Source organism: Tursiops truncatus, chromosome 7 (genome assembly GCF_011762595.2).
Source record: "Tursiops truncatus isolate mTurTru1 chromosome 7, mTurTru1.mat.Y, whole genome shotgun sequence".
Classification (NCBI taxonomy): Eukaryota; Metazoa; Chordata; class Mammalia; order Artiodactyla; family Delphinidae; genus Tursiops; species Tursiops truncatus.
Window position 1 is genome coordinate 72,811,564 of NC_047040.1, and position 16,888 is coordinate 72,828,451.

The 16,888-nt window shown below is 36.1% G+C and overlaps 1 protein-coding gene and 1 long non-coding RNA gene across 9 annotated transcripts in view; one reads left to right on the forward strand and one right to left on the reverse strand.

Annotated features, from left to right (window-relative positions):
• Positions 1 to 16,888, forward strand: part of CCDC148 (coiled-coil domain containing 148) — a 339,783-nt gene that overhangs the window by 96,509 nt on the left and 226,386 nt on the right. For 4 of the 8 annotated variants that reach the window (XM_073807692.1, XM_073807693.1, XM_073807694.1 and 1 more), the window contains exons 2-4: positions 4,631 to 4,693; positions 5,624 to 5,745; positions 14,525 to 14,628. In XM_073807692.1, the coding sequence (XP_073663793.1) occupies positions 4,631 to 4,693; positions 5,624 to 5,745; positions 14,525 to 14,628 (289 nt within the window). Of the gene's footprint in view, positions 1 to 4,630; positions 4,694 to 5,623; positions 5,746 to 14,524; positions 14,629 to 16,888 lie in introns of those variants that run through there. The other 4 variants (XM_033860163.2, XM_033860165.2, XM_033860162.2 and 1 more) reach the window with 3 other exon arrangements.
• On the reverse strand, positions 6,066 to 15,867 carry LOC141279189 (uncharacterized). The gene is made up of 4 exons (XR_012333110.1): positions 15,810 to 15,867; positions 14,957 to 15,015; positions 14,687 to 14,835; positions 6,066 to 6,321 (listed from the first exon to the last, which is right to left on the reverse strand). It is a non-coding gene; the product is annotated as an uncharacterized lncRNA (long non-coding RNA).

A 16,888-nucleotide genomic window follows, 5' to 3' on the forward strand; every position in this document is an offset into this window, starting at 1 on the left:
CATTAAAAGGATCATACACCATGATCAAGTGGTGTGTATCCCAGGAATGCAAGGATTCTTCAATATATGCAAGTCAGTCTATGTGATACACCATATTAACAAATTGAAGGATAAAAACCATATGATAATCTCAATAGATGCTGAAAAAGCTTTTGACAAAATTCAACACCCATTTATGATAAAAACCCTTCAGAAAGTAGGCGTAGAGGGAACTTTCCTCAACATAATAAAGGCCATATATGACAAGGCCATATATTGACAAACCCACAGCCAACATTGTTCTCAATGGTGAAAAACTGAAACCATTTCCACTAAGATCAGGAACAAGACAAGGTTGTCCACTCTCACCACTATTATTCAACATAGTTTTGGAAGTTTTAGCCCCAGCAATCAGAGAAGAAAAAGAAATAAAAGGAATCCAAATTGGAAAAGAAGAAGTAAAGCTGTCATTGTTTGCAGATGACATGACACTATATATAGAGAATCCTAAAGATGCTACCAGAAAATTACTAGAGCTAATCAATGAATTTGGTAAAGTAGCAGGATACAAAGTTAATGCACAGAAATCTCTGGCATTCCTATACACTAATGATGAAAAATCTGAAAGTGAAATTAAGAAAACACTCCCATTTACCACTGCAACAAAAAGAATAAAATACCTAGGAATAAACGTACCTAAGGAGACAAAAGACCTGTATACAGAAAACTATAAGACACTGATGAAAGAAATTAAAGATGATTCAAACAGATGAGAGATATACCATGCTCTTGGTTTGGAAGAATGAACAGTGTGAAAATGGCTATAGTACCCAAAGCAATCTACAGATTCAGTGCAATCCCTATCAAACTACCAATGGCATTTTTCACAGAACCAGAACAAAAAACTTTACAATTTGTATGGAAACACAAAAGACCCTGAATAGCCAAAGCAATGTTGAGAAGGAAAAATGGAGCTGGAGGAATCAGGCTCCTGGACTTGAGATTATACTACAAAGCTACAGTTATCAAGACAGTATGGTACTGGCACAAAAACAGAAATATAGATCTGTGGAATAGGATAGAAAGCCCAGAGATAAACCTATGCACATATGGTCACCTTAATTTTGATAAAGGAGGCAAGAATATACAATGGAGAAAAGACAGCCTCTTCAGTAAGTGGTGCTGTGAAAACTGGACAGCTACATGTAAAAGAATGAAATTATAACACTCCCTTACACCATAGACAAAAATAAACTCAAAATGGATTAAAGACCTAAATGTAAGGCCAGACACTGTCAAACTCTTAGAGGAAAACATAGCCAGAACACTCTATGACATAAATCACAGCGAGATCCTTTTGACCCACCTCCTAGAGAAATGGAAATAAAAGCAAAAATAAACAAATGTGACCTAATGAAACTTAAAAGGTTTTGCACAGTGAAGGAAACCATAAAGAAGAGGAAAAGACAACCTCCAAATGGTAGAATATATTTGCAAATGAAGCATCTGACCAAGGATTAATCTCTAAAGTATACAAGCAGGTCATGCAGCTCAATATCAAACAAACAAAAAATCCAATCCAAAAATGAGCAGAAGATCTAAATCGACATTTCTCCAAAGAAGATATACAGATTTCCAACAAACTCATGAAAGGATGCTCAACATCACTAATCATTAGAGAAATGCAAATCAAAAGTATAATGAGGTATCATCTCACACCCTTGAGAATGGCCATGATCAGAAAATCTACAAACAATAAATGCTGGAGAGGTTGTGGAGAAAAGGGAACACTCTTGCACTGTTGGTGGGAATATAAATTGATACAGCCACTATGGAGAACAGTATGGAGGTTCCTTAAAAAAATAAAAATAGAACTACCATATGACCCAGCAATCTCACTACTGGGCATATACCCTGAGAAAACTATACTTCAAAAAGAGTCATGTACCACAATGTTCATTGCATCTCTATTTACAATATCCAGGACATGTAAGCAACCTAAGTGTCCATTGACAGATGAATGGATAAAGAAGATGTGGCACATATATACTGTGAAATATTACTGGGCCATAAAAGGAAACGAAATTGAGTTATTTGTAGTGAGACGGATGGACCTAGAGTCTGTCATACAGAGTGAAGTAAGTCAGAGAAAATCAAATACCATATACTAACACATATATATGGAATGTAAAAAAAAAAAAAATGGTTTTGAGGAATCTAGGGGCAGAACAGGAATAAAGCCGCAGATGTTGAGAATGGACTTGAGGACACGGGGAGGCGGAAGGGTAAGCTGGGATGAAGTGAGAGAGTGGTATGGACATATATACACTATGAAATGTAAAATCGATAGCTAGTGGGAAGCAGCCGCATAGCACAAGAGATCAGCTCGGTGCTTTCTGACCACCTAGAGGGGTGAGATAGGGAAGGTGGGAAGGAGATGCAAGAGGGAGGAGATATGGGGATATATGTTTATGTATAGCTGATTCACTTTGTTATAAAGAAGAAACTAACGCACCATTGTAAAGCAGTTATATCCCAATAAATATGTTTAAAAAAATTCATCAATCTAGAAATAAATGGACAATTTTATTTGAGCCATCCTGAAGATTATTACCTGGAGACAGTCTTTCAGAAAGCTCTGAGGGCTGTTCCACCAGTTATATGTCAAAGCACAGTTATATAAATTTCTGAGACATAGAGTTACAAGTCAAATGACAGATTACACAATCCAGATCTGTGCTTACAAAGCTAATAGTGGGTCATCATAACCCATTAAAAGATTAAGGAGAAAGGTGATCTCCTGAGGAGGTCTGGTTAATGCAGATGCACAGTACACTCTGCAGGGGAGGGAAGAGGGTCAAGCAGGCAGATGAAAATTTTGTTTAAATTTTTTTTGTCTTGCCCTCAGATATAAATTTTATTTCATCAAGGTCATAGTTAAGTTTGAACCATATAGTGTTGGGGAAGAAGAATTTTCCTCTACCGTTCTAGGTTCTTCTGGTTGTTCTAATAATTAAATTGACATGAGACAGATTAACAGGGGAAAATCACACTAAAGTTTAATAGCTTGTATACGTGGGCGAGTCCCAGGAAAACTGAGTAAGTCTCCAATATGACCAAAGCCCTCACCTTAAATACCAGAGGGAACTGCAAGTGGGAAGGCCTTGAAGCAGAATGAACTTGGTATGTTTGAGAAATAGAAAGACCAGTGTGGTTGGAATGTGTGAATGAGATGAGGGTAGAGAGATGATCAAAGGCAAGATCATCCAGGGCCTTATAGGCCATTTAAAGAAGTTTGGATACTATCTTAAAGGGTATGGGTACAATTGAAGGGATTCAACAAGGTCAGCTTAGAGTTTTTAAGAGGTTACTTGGGCTGCTGTTTGGAGAATGCACTGTAAAGGTACAAAGTAGAATGCCTCTGTCATCCAGGCAGGAGGTGATGGGAGCTTGAGGCAATGCAGGTGGACAGATTAGATGTGCAAAATCTTCCAGAGTGAAAAAGAATCTTAATGGATAGGATATGGGTATGAGTAGAAGGCAGATGGTATGAGGATTGTCAATATTATCAAAGGCTTAAAACAAAAGACCCTATAGAAATTACACACTGAGGTTTATCCCTAGATTCCTAAAGCTGGTGAGCAATCTCCGTGATTCTTGGTAACTTGGCAGAGTTTCTGAAAATCATGGACTTGTGTGACTTCTTCCATTTAAGAAGATTTAGGTTACTGCAAAGGCCACTAGACACGATCAGTTCAACCTAGTAGATATGGAACGAAAATGTATGAAAAATGTGTTCTGTTATTTAAAGAACCACTTGACTAGTATCTTGCCTTGGGGGTGCCATAAAAAGATGTCAGTTCAGTTTGGTGCTCCTCAGGTTGGGTTCTTAGGAAGGAGACGCTGAGGCAGAGTTTGGAGTGCTAGATATTTATCAGGAACCCATACCTGTGAAAGGAAGAAGGGAGAAGCAAGATTGGGCAAATAAAAAACTCAATTTCAATGCAGGTCCAACAAAGTGTGGGTCAACCCCGAAGGGAGCTCTGGAGCCAATATTGCCCATCAGAGTGACCTGCATTAAGCCCAAACTGCTGGGTCTTTACATCCTTGCCTCACTCTGTCATTGGGTATAGGCTACCCCAGGAATGGTGTGCCTTTGGGCAAGGCTGTTCTCTGCAGCTGAGTCCAACCCTGAAGCTGGTGACAGGTAAGCATCAAGTGCTTTCTAGAAGTGGATTGCACATCCCCATATCCACCACAAGTACTGCATTGCTGAAGAGAAGTAATAAGTAATTTGCCTAGCTGCTTTATTCTTTAATTTAGGTGTTTCTTTCCTCTCGAGAACTCAAGATAAAACATACACAATTTTTTAATCACAAAATATTTACCAGTCACTGGGACAATCCAAGAGAGGGTAACTAAGAGATAAGAGATTGGTTGGAGAAACCAAGATCAGGAAAAGCACACAGAGAAAAAACTAATGGAAGGAGGCTTCTAGGAGCAAAGAGAAACAAATTTTAATAAAATACATGGAGTTATGGCATCCGGTCCTGGACATTATTTCAAAAATCACTACAATGAACATATCTTTAAAACAGTTTTTAAAATTACATTGTAAAATGTTATTAGCTCTCTTTTGTTTCCTTGACAGATATGGAAAACATGGATAAAAGAGACCGACCATTCATGACAGTTCAGAAAAATGATACCTCAGGTATTTTTTCTACTTCTAAGCCTGTTTTATGATTTATGGTGGATTATTGGTGATATAAAATTGGAATGTTGATTTTCAAAAGTTTAATAATGGAAGGTTCATTTTTTGGTCACATTGAAGATTTCTCCAGTTCCCTTACAATAGTCAGGCCAACCATTCTTTCCTGTGCTTGTCCTTAAATCATTTGGGAGCTTCTTGCAGTCATGTGATCCATGATATACTTAATAAATCTTAATTGCCTTACAACGCACAGCTGACTTTTTCACATCATTGAGGCAATGATGCTTGAATTACCCAAATTTTTATACTTCATGCTACTTGGCCTTAGAGTATCCTCTACCTATGTTTTACTTTATCAAAATAGTTAGTATCAAACTAAACTAGGACATTTTATATGCTTGGATGGAGAATGGCTGCCCAAACATTTTGTATCATTTTAATCTTATCTGGCCTATTAAATTTTTTAGGTTTCAGTTTCAACCTTTTTTCGTATTTAATTGAAATCAATTTTTCTAAGTTAAAAATGCAGCTATGACTTTAAAAATTCTATTTACTTAATTTGATTTATAAGAATGTGATACTTAAATATTCACAGTTGATGACTAACACATTTTAAATAAAAAGAATGGTCACACTTTGTAACTTGACAATATAATTTTCTAAAATTCTCAATGTACTAACTTAAATGGAAGTATTCCTTTTATGCCCTTTTAGAAGTAATTTTATGCAAGGAATATAGTGGTAATATTTTTTAAATTTCCAGAAATTGAGGTTCAAATATACTACAAATATTGCAATATATTACTTCTCATATTTGCTTAAAAATCTTTAAAAATAAGACCTGCAGTCAACATGTTGCCATAATTCTATTTTGACTTCCAATAACATAATACTATTTCTTTGTCATTTTCTGTTTTTGATGAAAAACAGATAATCTGGTATTTCGTATGAAAAATGAAATGAGAAGCACCAAGTATAAACCAGTAGACTATCAACAATTGCATGCATTAACCGAAGCAAAAAAATTAGCTTCTGCCTCTACGGAGCTAAAGGTTAGAAGTTGTGTGTGTGTGTGTGTGTGTGTGTGTGTGTGTGTGTGTGTGTGTGTGTGTGTGTGTGTGTGTGTGTGTGTGTGTTTTCTAGTTTTGGAAAATTGAATTGCTAGAAAGTAAAATGGTAGTTACAATGAAATGTGAAAATAAATAACATTCTAAATAGTTTTTAGAATCTTCCAACTATTGGTAATAGTGAATAGCAACATTTTTTTTTTCCTATTTCTTTATTTTTTTGGCTGTGTTGGGTCTTCCTTGCTGCATGTGCACTTTATTTGTGGCGAGCGGGGGCTACTCTATGTTGCGGTGCACGGGCTTCTCATTGCGGTGGCTTCTCTTGTTGTGGAACACAGGCTCTAGGCACACGGGCTTCAGTAGTTGCAGCACACAGGTTCAGTAGTTGTGGCTTGAGGGCTCAGTAGTTGTGACTTCTGGGCTCTAGAGCGCAGGCTCAGTAGTTGTGGCGCACGGGCTTAGTTGCTCCACGGCATGTGGGATCTTCCCAGACCAGGGCACAAACCCGTGTCCCCGTGCACTGGCAGGCAGATTCTTAACCACTGCGCCACCAGGGAAGCCCTGTGAATAGCAACATTTATTGAATGCTCTCAGACACTGTGCTATGTAGTCTACATGCATTACTCATTTAATGTTCTTAACAACCACATGAGGCCTGAATTCAACTTTATTTTTAGAAAGATAGCTATCTCATTAATTTTCAACAATTTCTAACATAATCTAAAAAAAATAAAAATTGCTAGTAAGTGCTAGCCATGGATTATCATCTAATTTAAAGCTCCTTCTGCAACACCATACAAAGTATGCCCCCAGGTGCCTCTCTTTTCTCGAATTCCCTTTTTGCCCTGATCTAAGAAGAGGTGAGCCTCGACTAGATTTGAAAGAGGTTTATGTGCAAGTGATTGTGCACAGTATTTTAGGACCATGGATGGGTTTAGGATTATTCAGGCAGTATGTTTCCCTCTTATGCAAATAATAGAGTACATTATAAACAGCATTTTCATTGCTTGGTTAAATTAAAAAATCTGGTTTAGCAAAGCAACATATTTAGCAATTTACAAGCTTTCATGTATATTTAATATTTTTGTGTTATATTAGTTTTACATAGCTTTTTATTGTTAATGTCTTTCTAAAAAGGCAACTCTCATGATTTCAAGGCACATTTGATACCCTATTCTGGGGAAATTACCATATATTCATGAGCTATGTCTCCTCAAACTAAGGAGACCACTTAAAAAGTAGGGCATTATTTGTTTGTTTCAGATATAGCTTTAAAATAATTTAATGTTATTCAAAGAAATTTTATGGCAAAATCACTTACATAACTATCATCCTAATAAAACTATTTTCATATTTCTGACTTCTGTACTGATCTGTTGTATATATACCATCTATACACATATTTATTGATACATATAATAAATACTTATTATGTGCCTTGAATATATAATGGTGAACAATATATAACACCTACCCTCATGGGGTGTACTATTTGCAGGAGAGAGGGAGGAGAGAAGCCAGTGTTTATCAAATAAGCCCTGAAATAAAATTATATTAAATATAAACTCCAATAAAAAAGAATGTCTTGTGTATAATAACAGGACTTGATCCTAAATGGGTGGGAAGGCTTTTCCAAGGAAGTGACATTGTAATTGGAATCTCAAGGACAATAAGAATTAGCCAAACAAAAACAGGAGTGATGAGTACTCCAAATAGAAAAAGATGAATACCTTATCACATTCCAATTTTTGGATATTTAGGTTGTATCCAAGTTTGTGATATTGAAAATCTTGTTTCCGTAAATATCTTCATGCATAGACACTTTATGTGGATAAATTCCCGTGATTGGGATGTCTGGGCCAAAAAGTATGAATGTTTTTTAGTTCTCTCCCAAAGTACTGTTGTAGTAAAGTTGCCACTACAAACATTTTGTCTGCACCCTTTTCGGTATTGGAATGTGTACAGTTGACTCTTGAGCAATGCAAGGGTTAGGGGTGCTGACCATCTATTGGAAGAAAATCTGTGTATAATTTATAGTTAGCTCTCCTAGTCAGCCCTCTGAATCCAAGGTTGCTCTATATCTATGGCTGTATATCCTCAGATTTAACCAGCTGCAGATTGTGTGATACTGTAGTATTTAGTGAAAAAAATGCACATATAAGTGGACCCATGCAGTTCAAACCTGTGTTGTTCAAGGTTGACTGTACATATATGTTCATATATATATTCCAAATATTATCTATATATCTGTTCATCCATCTGTCTGTCCATCTGTCCATCTATCTATTCCTCTATCCAGATGCACATTTTGGATGAATGGGGAATCGTTGAATGTTAAAATCAATATTTGGTCAAAGTGAATTTCTCTTTGATGATAGGATTTCTATCAAAGAGTAAACATATTTAAAATTTTAAATTATTAATGTGGTTTTTTGAGTTTGACATTAAGTTCAGGGACAATAATTTCTTAGCACTGTCAGCTAACTATAGTGCTTCTCTGGTCACTGTGTTATACATTTATGAGGTTAAATGGATGATCACTCTCAACTGACATTTTAAATAACATCAATAACCTTTTTGTTCACAGAATATCATTCATGAAGAAGCTTTTTAGTTATATATTTTCTAGAAATAACTTGGTACCTGGGATTCATAGCTTGGCAAATCTCAAAATATCTCTTGCCATCAGCTACTGAAAATGGTTCACATTCTGTAGCAATCATTTTGACAAGCTTTTTGCTTCCATTTTTAGTCTCCATCGATTCATAATAATAAATAATTTTCCTTTGAAAGCATTTTTGTAATATCCATTGTTTTGAATTTGGTCAGTGAGAACAAAATGTGTCCTGGATACCTCATCATTTTCAAACAGTCTTCTTTCCTTTATACAATCTTCATTTTTTATTATATCTAGTTTAAGGAAGATTTATTGGGAATGTCATTTTCATGATTTTTGGACTCTTCCCTTCTCATTTAATTTAGAGATATCAACTTGACATTTTGCTTTTAATTTTTTCTTGTAAGAGGTGAACAATTCCCAAATAGGGCTTTTTCTTGAAAGATACATGGCTTAAATGGAATTAGATAACTGAAAATTAAATACAATTCTTAAAATTTATTTTGTTTAATGTTATGAATGCTAATATATCAAACAGCCTACATCAACTGGAATTATGATAATATTGTCTCTGTTATCCTTTCTTATATTATTGTTTAACATTTTATGAAATATGTGTTGACTGAAGAATATTTTATTCTTAATGTTACATAGTTAACACATTCTCTCTTAATATTTGTATTAATATCAGTCAACTCCCAATTTTTTTTTACTAATTAAATATGCCCATTTTTTTGCACATGAAATTAACAGCTTTAACAATCATTACTACGGCACTTTACTGTGACAATATTAAATGTAAACATACTCAAGCTGAATGATAGAATGTTAACATATAAAGCACATAAGAAGGACTTCCCTGGTTGCGCAGTGGTTAAGAACCTGCCTGCCAATGCAGGGGAGACGGGTTCGATCCCTGGTCTGGGAAGATCCCACATGCCATGGAGCAAATAAGCCTGTGCACCACAGCTACTGAGCCCGCGTGCCACAACTGCTGAAGCCCATGCGCCTAGAGCCCGTGCTTCACAACTAGAGAAGTCACCACAATGAGATGCCCGTGCACTGCAACGAAGAGTAGCCTCCATTTGCTGCAACTAGAGAAAGCCCGTGCGCAGCAACGAAGACACAACGTGGCCAAAAATTAATTAATTAATTTTTTAAAAAGCACATAAGATTTTTGCTTCAAGTTACATCTAGAATGCTTAGCTATATTTGAAAAGAAATTAACAGTATTTTTAATTAAAAATAAATTAGGAAGTCTTGCCTGATTCGTTTGGCCGGTATTGTTATACTGATTAGATGTGATAGTGACCCATATAATTGCTGTGTTATTGATCATGCACAAATTCCAGGATGCCAGATGAGACACTGATGTGCACATTGAGTAATCTAGTCTTTCAAAGGCTGAGACTGAACCTGAAGCCAAATAGTAGATGTGGGCTGAAAATTGAGACCAATTTTTGGTACATTATATGTTAACTGTTCATTCCCAGTTTAAGTACAAAAGAGATCTTTACCATTATTTTTATTTGAATTTCTTTGCTTAGCAAGAATGAATATTTCTTGTCCAACTCAAGTAATCCATCTACTAATTCTTTTTTTTAAACACTATATTATGGAAAATTGCAAAAATATGCAAAATTGGAGTGAATGGTATCATTAATCTCCACGTAACATTATCCAGCTTCAACTATGAACAACTCTTGGCCGTTATTTCTTCTGTACTCCCACCTACGACTTCCCTCTGCACCAGATTATTTTGAAATTTCAGACATCATATTATTCACCATAAATATTTCAGCAGTATCTCTAAAAGATTAGGGCTATAAAACCCCAAACCCTACAATACCATTACTATTAAAATGTTCATGATTTCTTAATAATTTCAAATAATCAGTGTTAAATTTCCCTGATTGTCTCCAAATTTTTTTCTTAAAGTTTATTCAAATTAGTATCTAAATAATATCCATATATTACAATTGATTTTAATTTTTTAGGTTTCCTCCTCCATCCTCTTGTGTCCTTTTTTTTTAATATAAATTTATTTTATTTTATTTATGTATTTTTGGCTGCGTTGGGTCTTCGTTGCTGTGCACGGACTTTCTCTAGTTGTGGTGAGCAGGGGCTACTCTTTGTTGCAGTGCACGGGCTTCTCATTTCAGTGGCTTCTTGTTGCAAAGCACGGGCTCTAGGTGCCTGGGCTTCAGTAGTTGTGGTGCAGGGACTTAGTTGCTCCGCACCATGTGGGATCTCCCCGGACCAGGGCTCGAACCCATGTCCCCGGTATTGGCAGGCGGATTCTTAACCACTGTGCCACCAGGGAAGCCCCATCCTCTTGTATTCTTATAATTTAATTTTTGAAGAAATTGTAGTGTTTATCCTTTATAGTTTCTTACAGTCTGGATTTTGCTGATTACATCCTGGTGGTGTCATTAAACATATTTTCCTATCTCTTGTATTTCCAGTAATTGGTAGTTATATCTGGAGACTTGAGCAGATTCAAGTTCAATTTATTTTGGTAAGAACACTTATTGACAGAATCTCTGCGCTTGTCTTTTTCTATTATAAATTGTGCTGCAGTGAATAGCTTTGTTCACCTATCTTTTTACACTTCGGCCAATACAGTTTTCAGGTAGATTTCTATAGGTAAGATTGCTTGGTCAAAGGATATATCCATATGAAACTCCAAATTCCCTTCTACGGGGGGTTGCATCATTTTGTATTCCCACTAGCAACATAAGAGAGAGAACATGTTTTCCCATAGCCTCACACAGTGTTTTGTTAAATATTTGAGTTTTTGCCAACCTGATAGATGAGGAATTGCATCTTAGTATAGTTTTTAAAAAAATTTTATTTCTTCAGTTCTGTATTGAGTTATAACTCACATATAGTGAAGTACACAAATCTAAAGTGTACATATCAATGAATTTTGACATAGGTACATGTAACCAACACTTAAATTGTCCACTAATTACTGTTGTTTATATCTAAAGATGGATCATCTGGCCCAAAGGGCTTTCACGGTATTTCAGGGTACCTATTTAGGGTTTTATTATCTTGGCTCATTACAATAAACTACTTTCGAATGTATTACTTTTGCAAATTTTAATTCATCAGCATTTTGCATAAATCATCACCGACCTAAAATATTGCTTTCAAATGGCTTATTGCTCAGCAAAATGAATTGGAATCCCCTAGAAATTACTCTATTGAAAAAGATACAATTTTAAATCTTCTTGTTTGTTTAAAAACTTTATTTTTAAAAAAAATTTGGTCAAAGATAGAAGTAGAGTCAATGAGTGAATTTACAAAAAACTCAGGATGTTCTGCAAAATATTCGAAGTGTCTAGTGAAAAACTGTAGCTTTATTTTCACTTTTATAGTCTACTTAATTGGCCTTTCCCTGGGACCAAAGGCAGTAGCATTGATTTTTTTTTTAATTATAGAAATGTGTCTACATCTTTCACCAATGTGTTTTAATTTTTTTGTACAGTATGGACCAAATATGTCAAAGAAATCTAATTTTAAAAGTTGTGCCTGCTGCAACAAACTTCAGAGACTATAGATGGTAAATAGTTGGAATGAGTTTTAGGCATTCTTCAAGCAAACACAAGTGTCTGATTTTAGAAACACTACATATAAACTTTTATTTTTTCTGCGAAATAGAGAGATGGCTGTATGTTTTCCTGCAATGTCCTGTTCTGACTTATTTATTTATTTAATAAATTTATTTATTTTATTTATTTACTTGTGGCTTCATTGGGTCTTCATTGCTGTGTGTGGGCTTTCTCTAGTTGTGGCGAGCCTGGGCTACTCTTCGTTGCAGTGCGTGTGCTTCTCACTGTGGTGGCTTCTCTTGTTGCAGAGCACGGACTCTAGGCACGCGGGCTTCAGTAGTTGTGTCACATGGGCTCAGTAGTTGTGGCTTGCGGGCTCTAGAGCACAAGCCACAGGAGTTGTGGTGCAGGGACTTAGTTGCTTCACGGCATGTGGGATCTTCCTGGAGCAGGGATCGAACCCATGTCCCCTGCAATGGCAGGCGGATTCTTAACCACTGCACCACCAGGGATGTCCCTCCTGTTCTGATTTAAATGTACTTTTCTCCTAAATTTCATAATTGTAGCACTCTTAAGAAAAGATTTGCCTTTGCCTTTTTGTTTTTTGTTGTTTTTTTTTTTTGCGGTACGTGGGCCTCTCACTGCTGTGGCCTCTCCCGTCGCGGAGCACAGGCTCCGGACGCGCAGGCTCAGCAGCCATGGCTCACGGGCCCAGCCGCTCCGCGGCATGTGGGATCTTCCCGGACCGGGGCACGAACCCGTGTCCCCTGCATCGGCAGGCGGACTCTCAACCACTGCGCCACCAGGGAAGCCCCAACTTTGTGTTTTTTTAAGTAATGTTTGGGTTATTTTGTTTTCTTATACCCCTAATTTTGAATCAGTAACCAGAACAGTGGAAAGATAAACTCAAGGTTATGGTAATCAGTGAATGACAGCTAGAAATAGCATGCATTATAGTTGTTTTAGAACTTTTCTTCTGAAGTTTTTATATCTTCAGTATTGATCTGTTAAGCCTTTCAGGGTACTAAGTATTCTAGTAACAGGGAAAATATAAAATATGCATATTTCATCAAGTTTCTGATTTCAGATTAACACTTTTATAGATGTTTAAAAGTATTAATATGAAATACACAAGTTCAGCATGTACATGTCAGTCAGAGTCTAACCACTTAAGGATTTAGAGTAGAGGGGTCTTTAATGCAGGAAATGGTTACACAGGTGATAGAGCTGAGAAGCCAGAGGACTGTGAACCAACACAGGGATTAGAACAGAAGTGAGTCATTGCCTTGCCTGGGTTGGAGGGACATTTAGAAAAAGCAAGGTTGTAGTACATCCCATAGGCTGAGGTTACCCAGAGATAGTTAGAACCATAATAGAAATGTCAAGAAATGTTGGTGCAATGGAGAAGATGCAGATGCTTGTGGAGACCCCTCTGGGAGAGAGAAGGCAGGAGAAGTGAGTAATCCTTTGGCTTCTCCCTTCCTCCCTCCCTTCCTCCCTCCAATCCCCCACTACCAATGTCTCCCTTTGGCTGAACCCAGCTGGAAGGCAGCTGCTAGGGGTGTCTGAGAAACGCAGGCTGCTCTCTGATGTGGAGCAGACGAGGAAAATGGCCAAGAATGGATCTTGAGGTAAACAGACCCAGGCCTGACATATCTTATCAACACAAACCCAAAAGCATTTTTTAAAAGTCATAAAATTTGGGAAAAATTTAAATTTAGTTGAAAATTTGGGTTTCAATGCTACCTGATTTTTCACTGTTTCCTTGTTTAGTACCTTCAGATAAAGATTTGCCTGAAATTTAAAATTTAAGTTTTAATTTAAAATTTTATTTACAAAGTCATGGAGTTGAAAGATTAAAATTGTATATACAGTTCAAGGTCACATTTCTAGTAGATACTGAAGCTGAGACTAAAGCCAGGCCTCCTAATAACTTATCCAATGACCTTTTCCCATCCAGTGCTGAAGGATCACATAAAACCAATCTGGGGCTTCCCTGGTGGCACAGTGGTTCAGAGTCCGCTTGCCGATGTAGGGGACACGGGTTCGTGCCCCGGTCTGGGAAGATCCCACATGGCGCGGAACGTCTAGGCCCGTGATCCATGGCCGCTGAGCCTGCGCGTCCGGAGCCTGTGCTCCGCAACGGGAGAGGCCACAACAGTGACAGGCCCGCATATCGAAAAAAAAAAAAAAACACCAATCTGAACACTGAGGTTCTATGTGATTCTGCTGTTTATGAGTTTGATGGTCTTGACCAAGTCTTTTAACCTCTCTGAACTTCACTGTCCTCATGTGTAACATAGGAATAACGATGCCTATGATGCCTGGCAGGGAAGATGTGTAAACAGACAAGAAAATATATGGAATACTCTTGCAGATTTTCTGGGGCTAGATGAATTAAGGTGTTATTTATTGTATGTACGGAAAATAGAATTACTTCACCTTTAGAAAGGTGCTAATGTTAGAAAATGCACGAATAGAATTGAAAAAGAATAAGTATTTAACTTAGAAATTACAGATTAAACATTTTTATTGTGGAAAACACTTAAAAGACATGGAAATTGCTCCTCTTTTGTTCCTTTAAATCTAGATCAGAAAAGCAGTGCAGACTTCAAAGATATCTAAAGAGCAAACACTAATAAAGCAACACAAGCAAGTGTGGTGGCAAGAACACCAAAGGCTAAATGAAGTCAGGTAAGAACTGAGAGAAACCTCAATTAAGAACATGCAGGAATTACTGAGATGCACTTACCTAGGTAGATGTTCTGTAAATTTCCATATTTATTAAACTATTATAATCAAAATTTAAAGTTACAGTTGAATGTGAGTTAAATTAAAATCCTTTCATTTCTTCAGTTTAATTTGGAATCCAGTGAATATATTAATATGGCTTTTCCTTTCCTTAGGAAAAAAAGAAAGATAATCTTTTATGTCTGCTAATCACTTACTCTTCTGCACTCCCATTCATACATGTATTTTTTTATATTATACTTAGTATTTTGGACTATAATGTTTTGCTTACATATTTGTCTTCTTATGAAGTGATAAACTTCTCAAGGACAAGCATCCCATTATATTCATCTTTACGTAGGATACATAGAAAGAGACAGATTAAATGCTTTCAGTAAATGAACTAAGGGATTCAAGTTGAGTGATTTCTAAATGTAACGGCATCATGACTAACTTGTTCAGTTTGGATTTTTGACTTTTACTATTATTTCCAACAGTCACTTCAAGATGAGTTAAAACAAAATAATGATTTTATACTTGATCTTAAATGTAATCTTTGAGAAATAAATTTTTTTTCAAAGGTCAACCAGAAAGTGAAGGCAGATGTGTTTCCCCTCTTTTTAAGGCATATATATTAGTTTTAATGATGGTGGTATTTATAAAGTATGCTTTTTAAAATATATGCTTGTAAGCATATATTTTATATAAAAATACATAATTTTGTGGTCTCATTCTAAGCTAAATTTCCAAATACCATTAACTTCACTTTTGACATGGGTACTTTTCATATTGATAGGAGTTTCCTATTCTGGCAAGTAATTCCTAAATGTGACATAGAAGACTCATGATTGGAAATAGTTTTACATCATTACATAACTTAAAACAGAGAAAAACAAAATTATATAGACTTTGTCATTCATACTTCCACTATAGAAACAAATCAGGCCCATTTTATCCCTCAAAATGTCACCTTTTATGGAGAGAACTTTTGAGCCTATTGGAAATTTTTTTTAGATTTGTATAATTGAAATATGATAAAAACAAAAGCCATTAGGAAGTTTTAATTATTGTGCTCACTGATGCAGGCTCAAATGTAAGGATGCTGGAGAAAGTTTTTTATCTTGGCTGTTCCACACCCTTCTTACCGTGTATATACCTTGTTCTTGAGCGAGATAAAGGAGGCACATAGATTTCATTATGGAAAGTAATTCTTTTGGCTGACCTGGAATGACGCAAAGGCGATGGAAATGAGGAATATTCAAGTAATAACGTTATGTCTTGAAACGTGTAAGGGTTGAAAATTGGACAAAAAAAAAGAATTCCAAGATAACTTTCTGTGTTATTCTAGAATGTAGGCTAATTACAATGTGTATTCAGTGAAATTAAAAACTATTAGTGATAGGAGGAAAGTTCGAGAAATGGCTAGAAAGTTCGAGAATTTAGGGACCACCAGAAAACCAGGAGTTTAAATTCTATCAGTGTCTCTCGATCTTTAAAATCTACATTCCCTTTTAATAAAAGATGGAAAGTAAAATATTCTTACTCATCACCATAAGAGACTTCCATCTGCGAATTTCAGGTCCCCAGCAGGTAAGGGCCTCCAATGACATCTGACTTTTGCTGGGTAACTTAGTGTATGCCGTCGTATGTTAAGTACTTTACATGGTTTGTTTCATTTACAGTGACCCTACGGAGTAGGTATCATTGTTATCCCATTTTACAGATGAGAACCTTGAGGTTCAGAGGATTAAAATTATTTGCATAAGGTAAACCAGCTAGTTTTTGTGGAGGTGGTATTGAATCACTTGCCTTTAACTCCTGTGCTCGCTGACCTTGGAGCTGTGCAGCTTTTTCTTTTTTCCATAGGGTTCCATTCACATCACCTGAGATCTAAATGGTCTAGGCTTACTAGAAAAAAAAAAGGATTTGCCAAACCTTAATTCTTTAAAATCTGTTGTAAGAAAACTAGACAATTAAAATTTCAAAATATAAAATTACATTTTAAATTTATAGAATTTAATATTTAAATTTATAAAATTATATTTACTATGCTTTCCAAACTATACCCCTTGAAGACCTTGATACACTTTGCCAGGAGTGCTTTCTTCCTTGTTTCAGAGTGACTGATTTTGAAATTAAAGAGGAAGTTATTTATATTGGCCATGTGGTAAAGAATTGCAATTATTATTTTAATAAGAACTTTTGACTAATAAAGTTTGAGGGA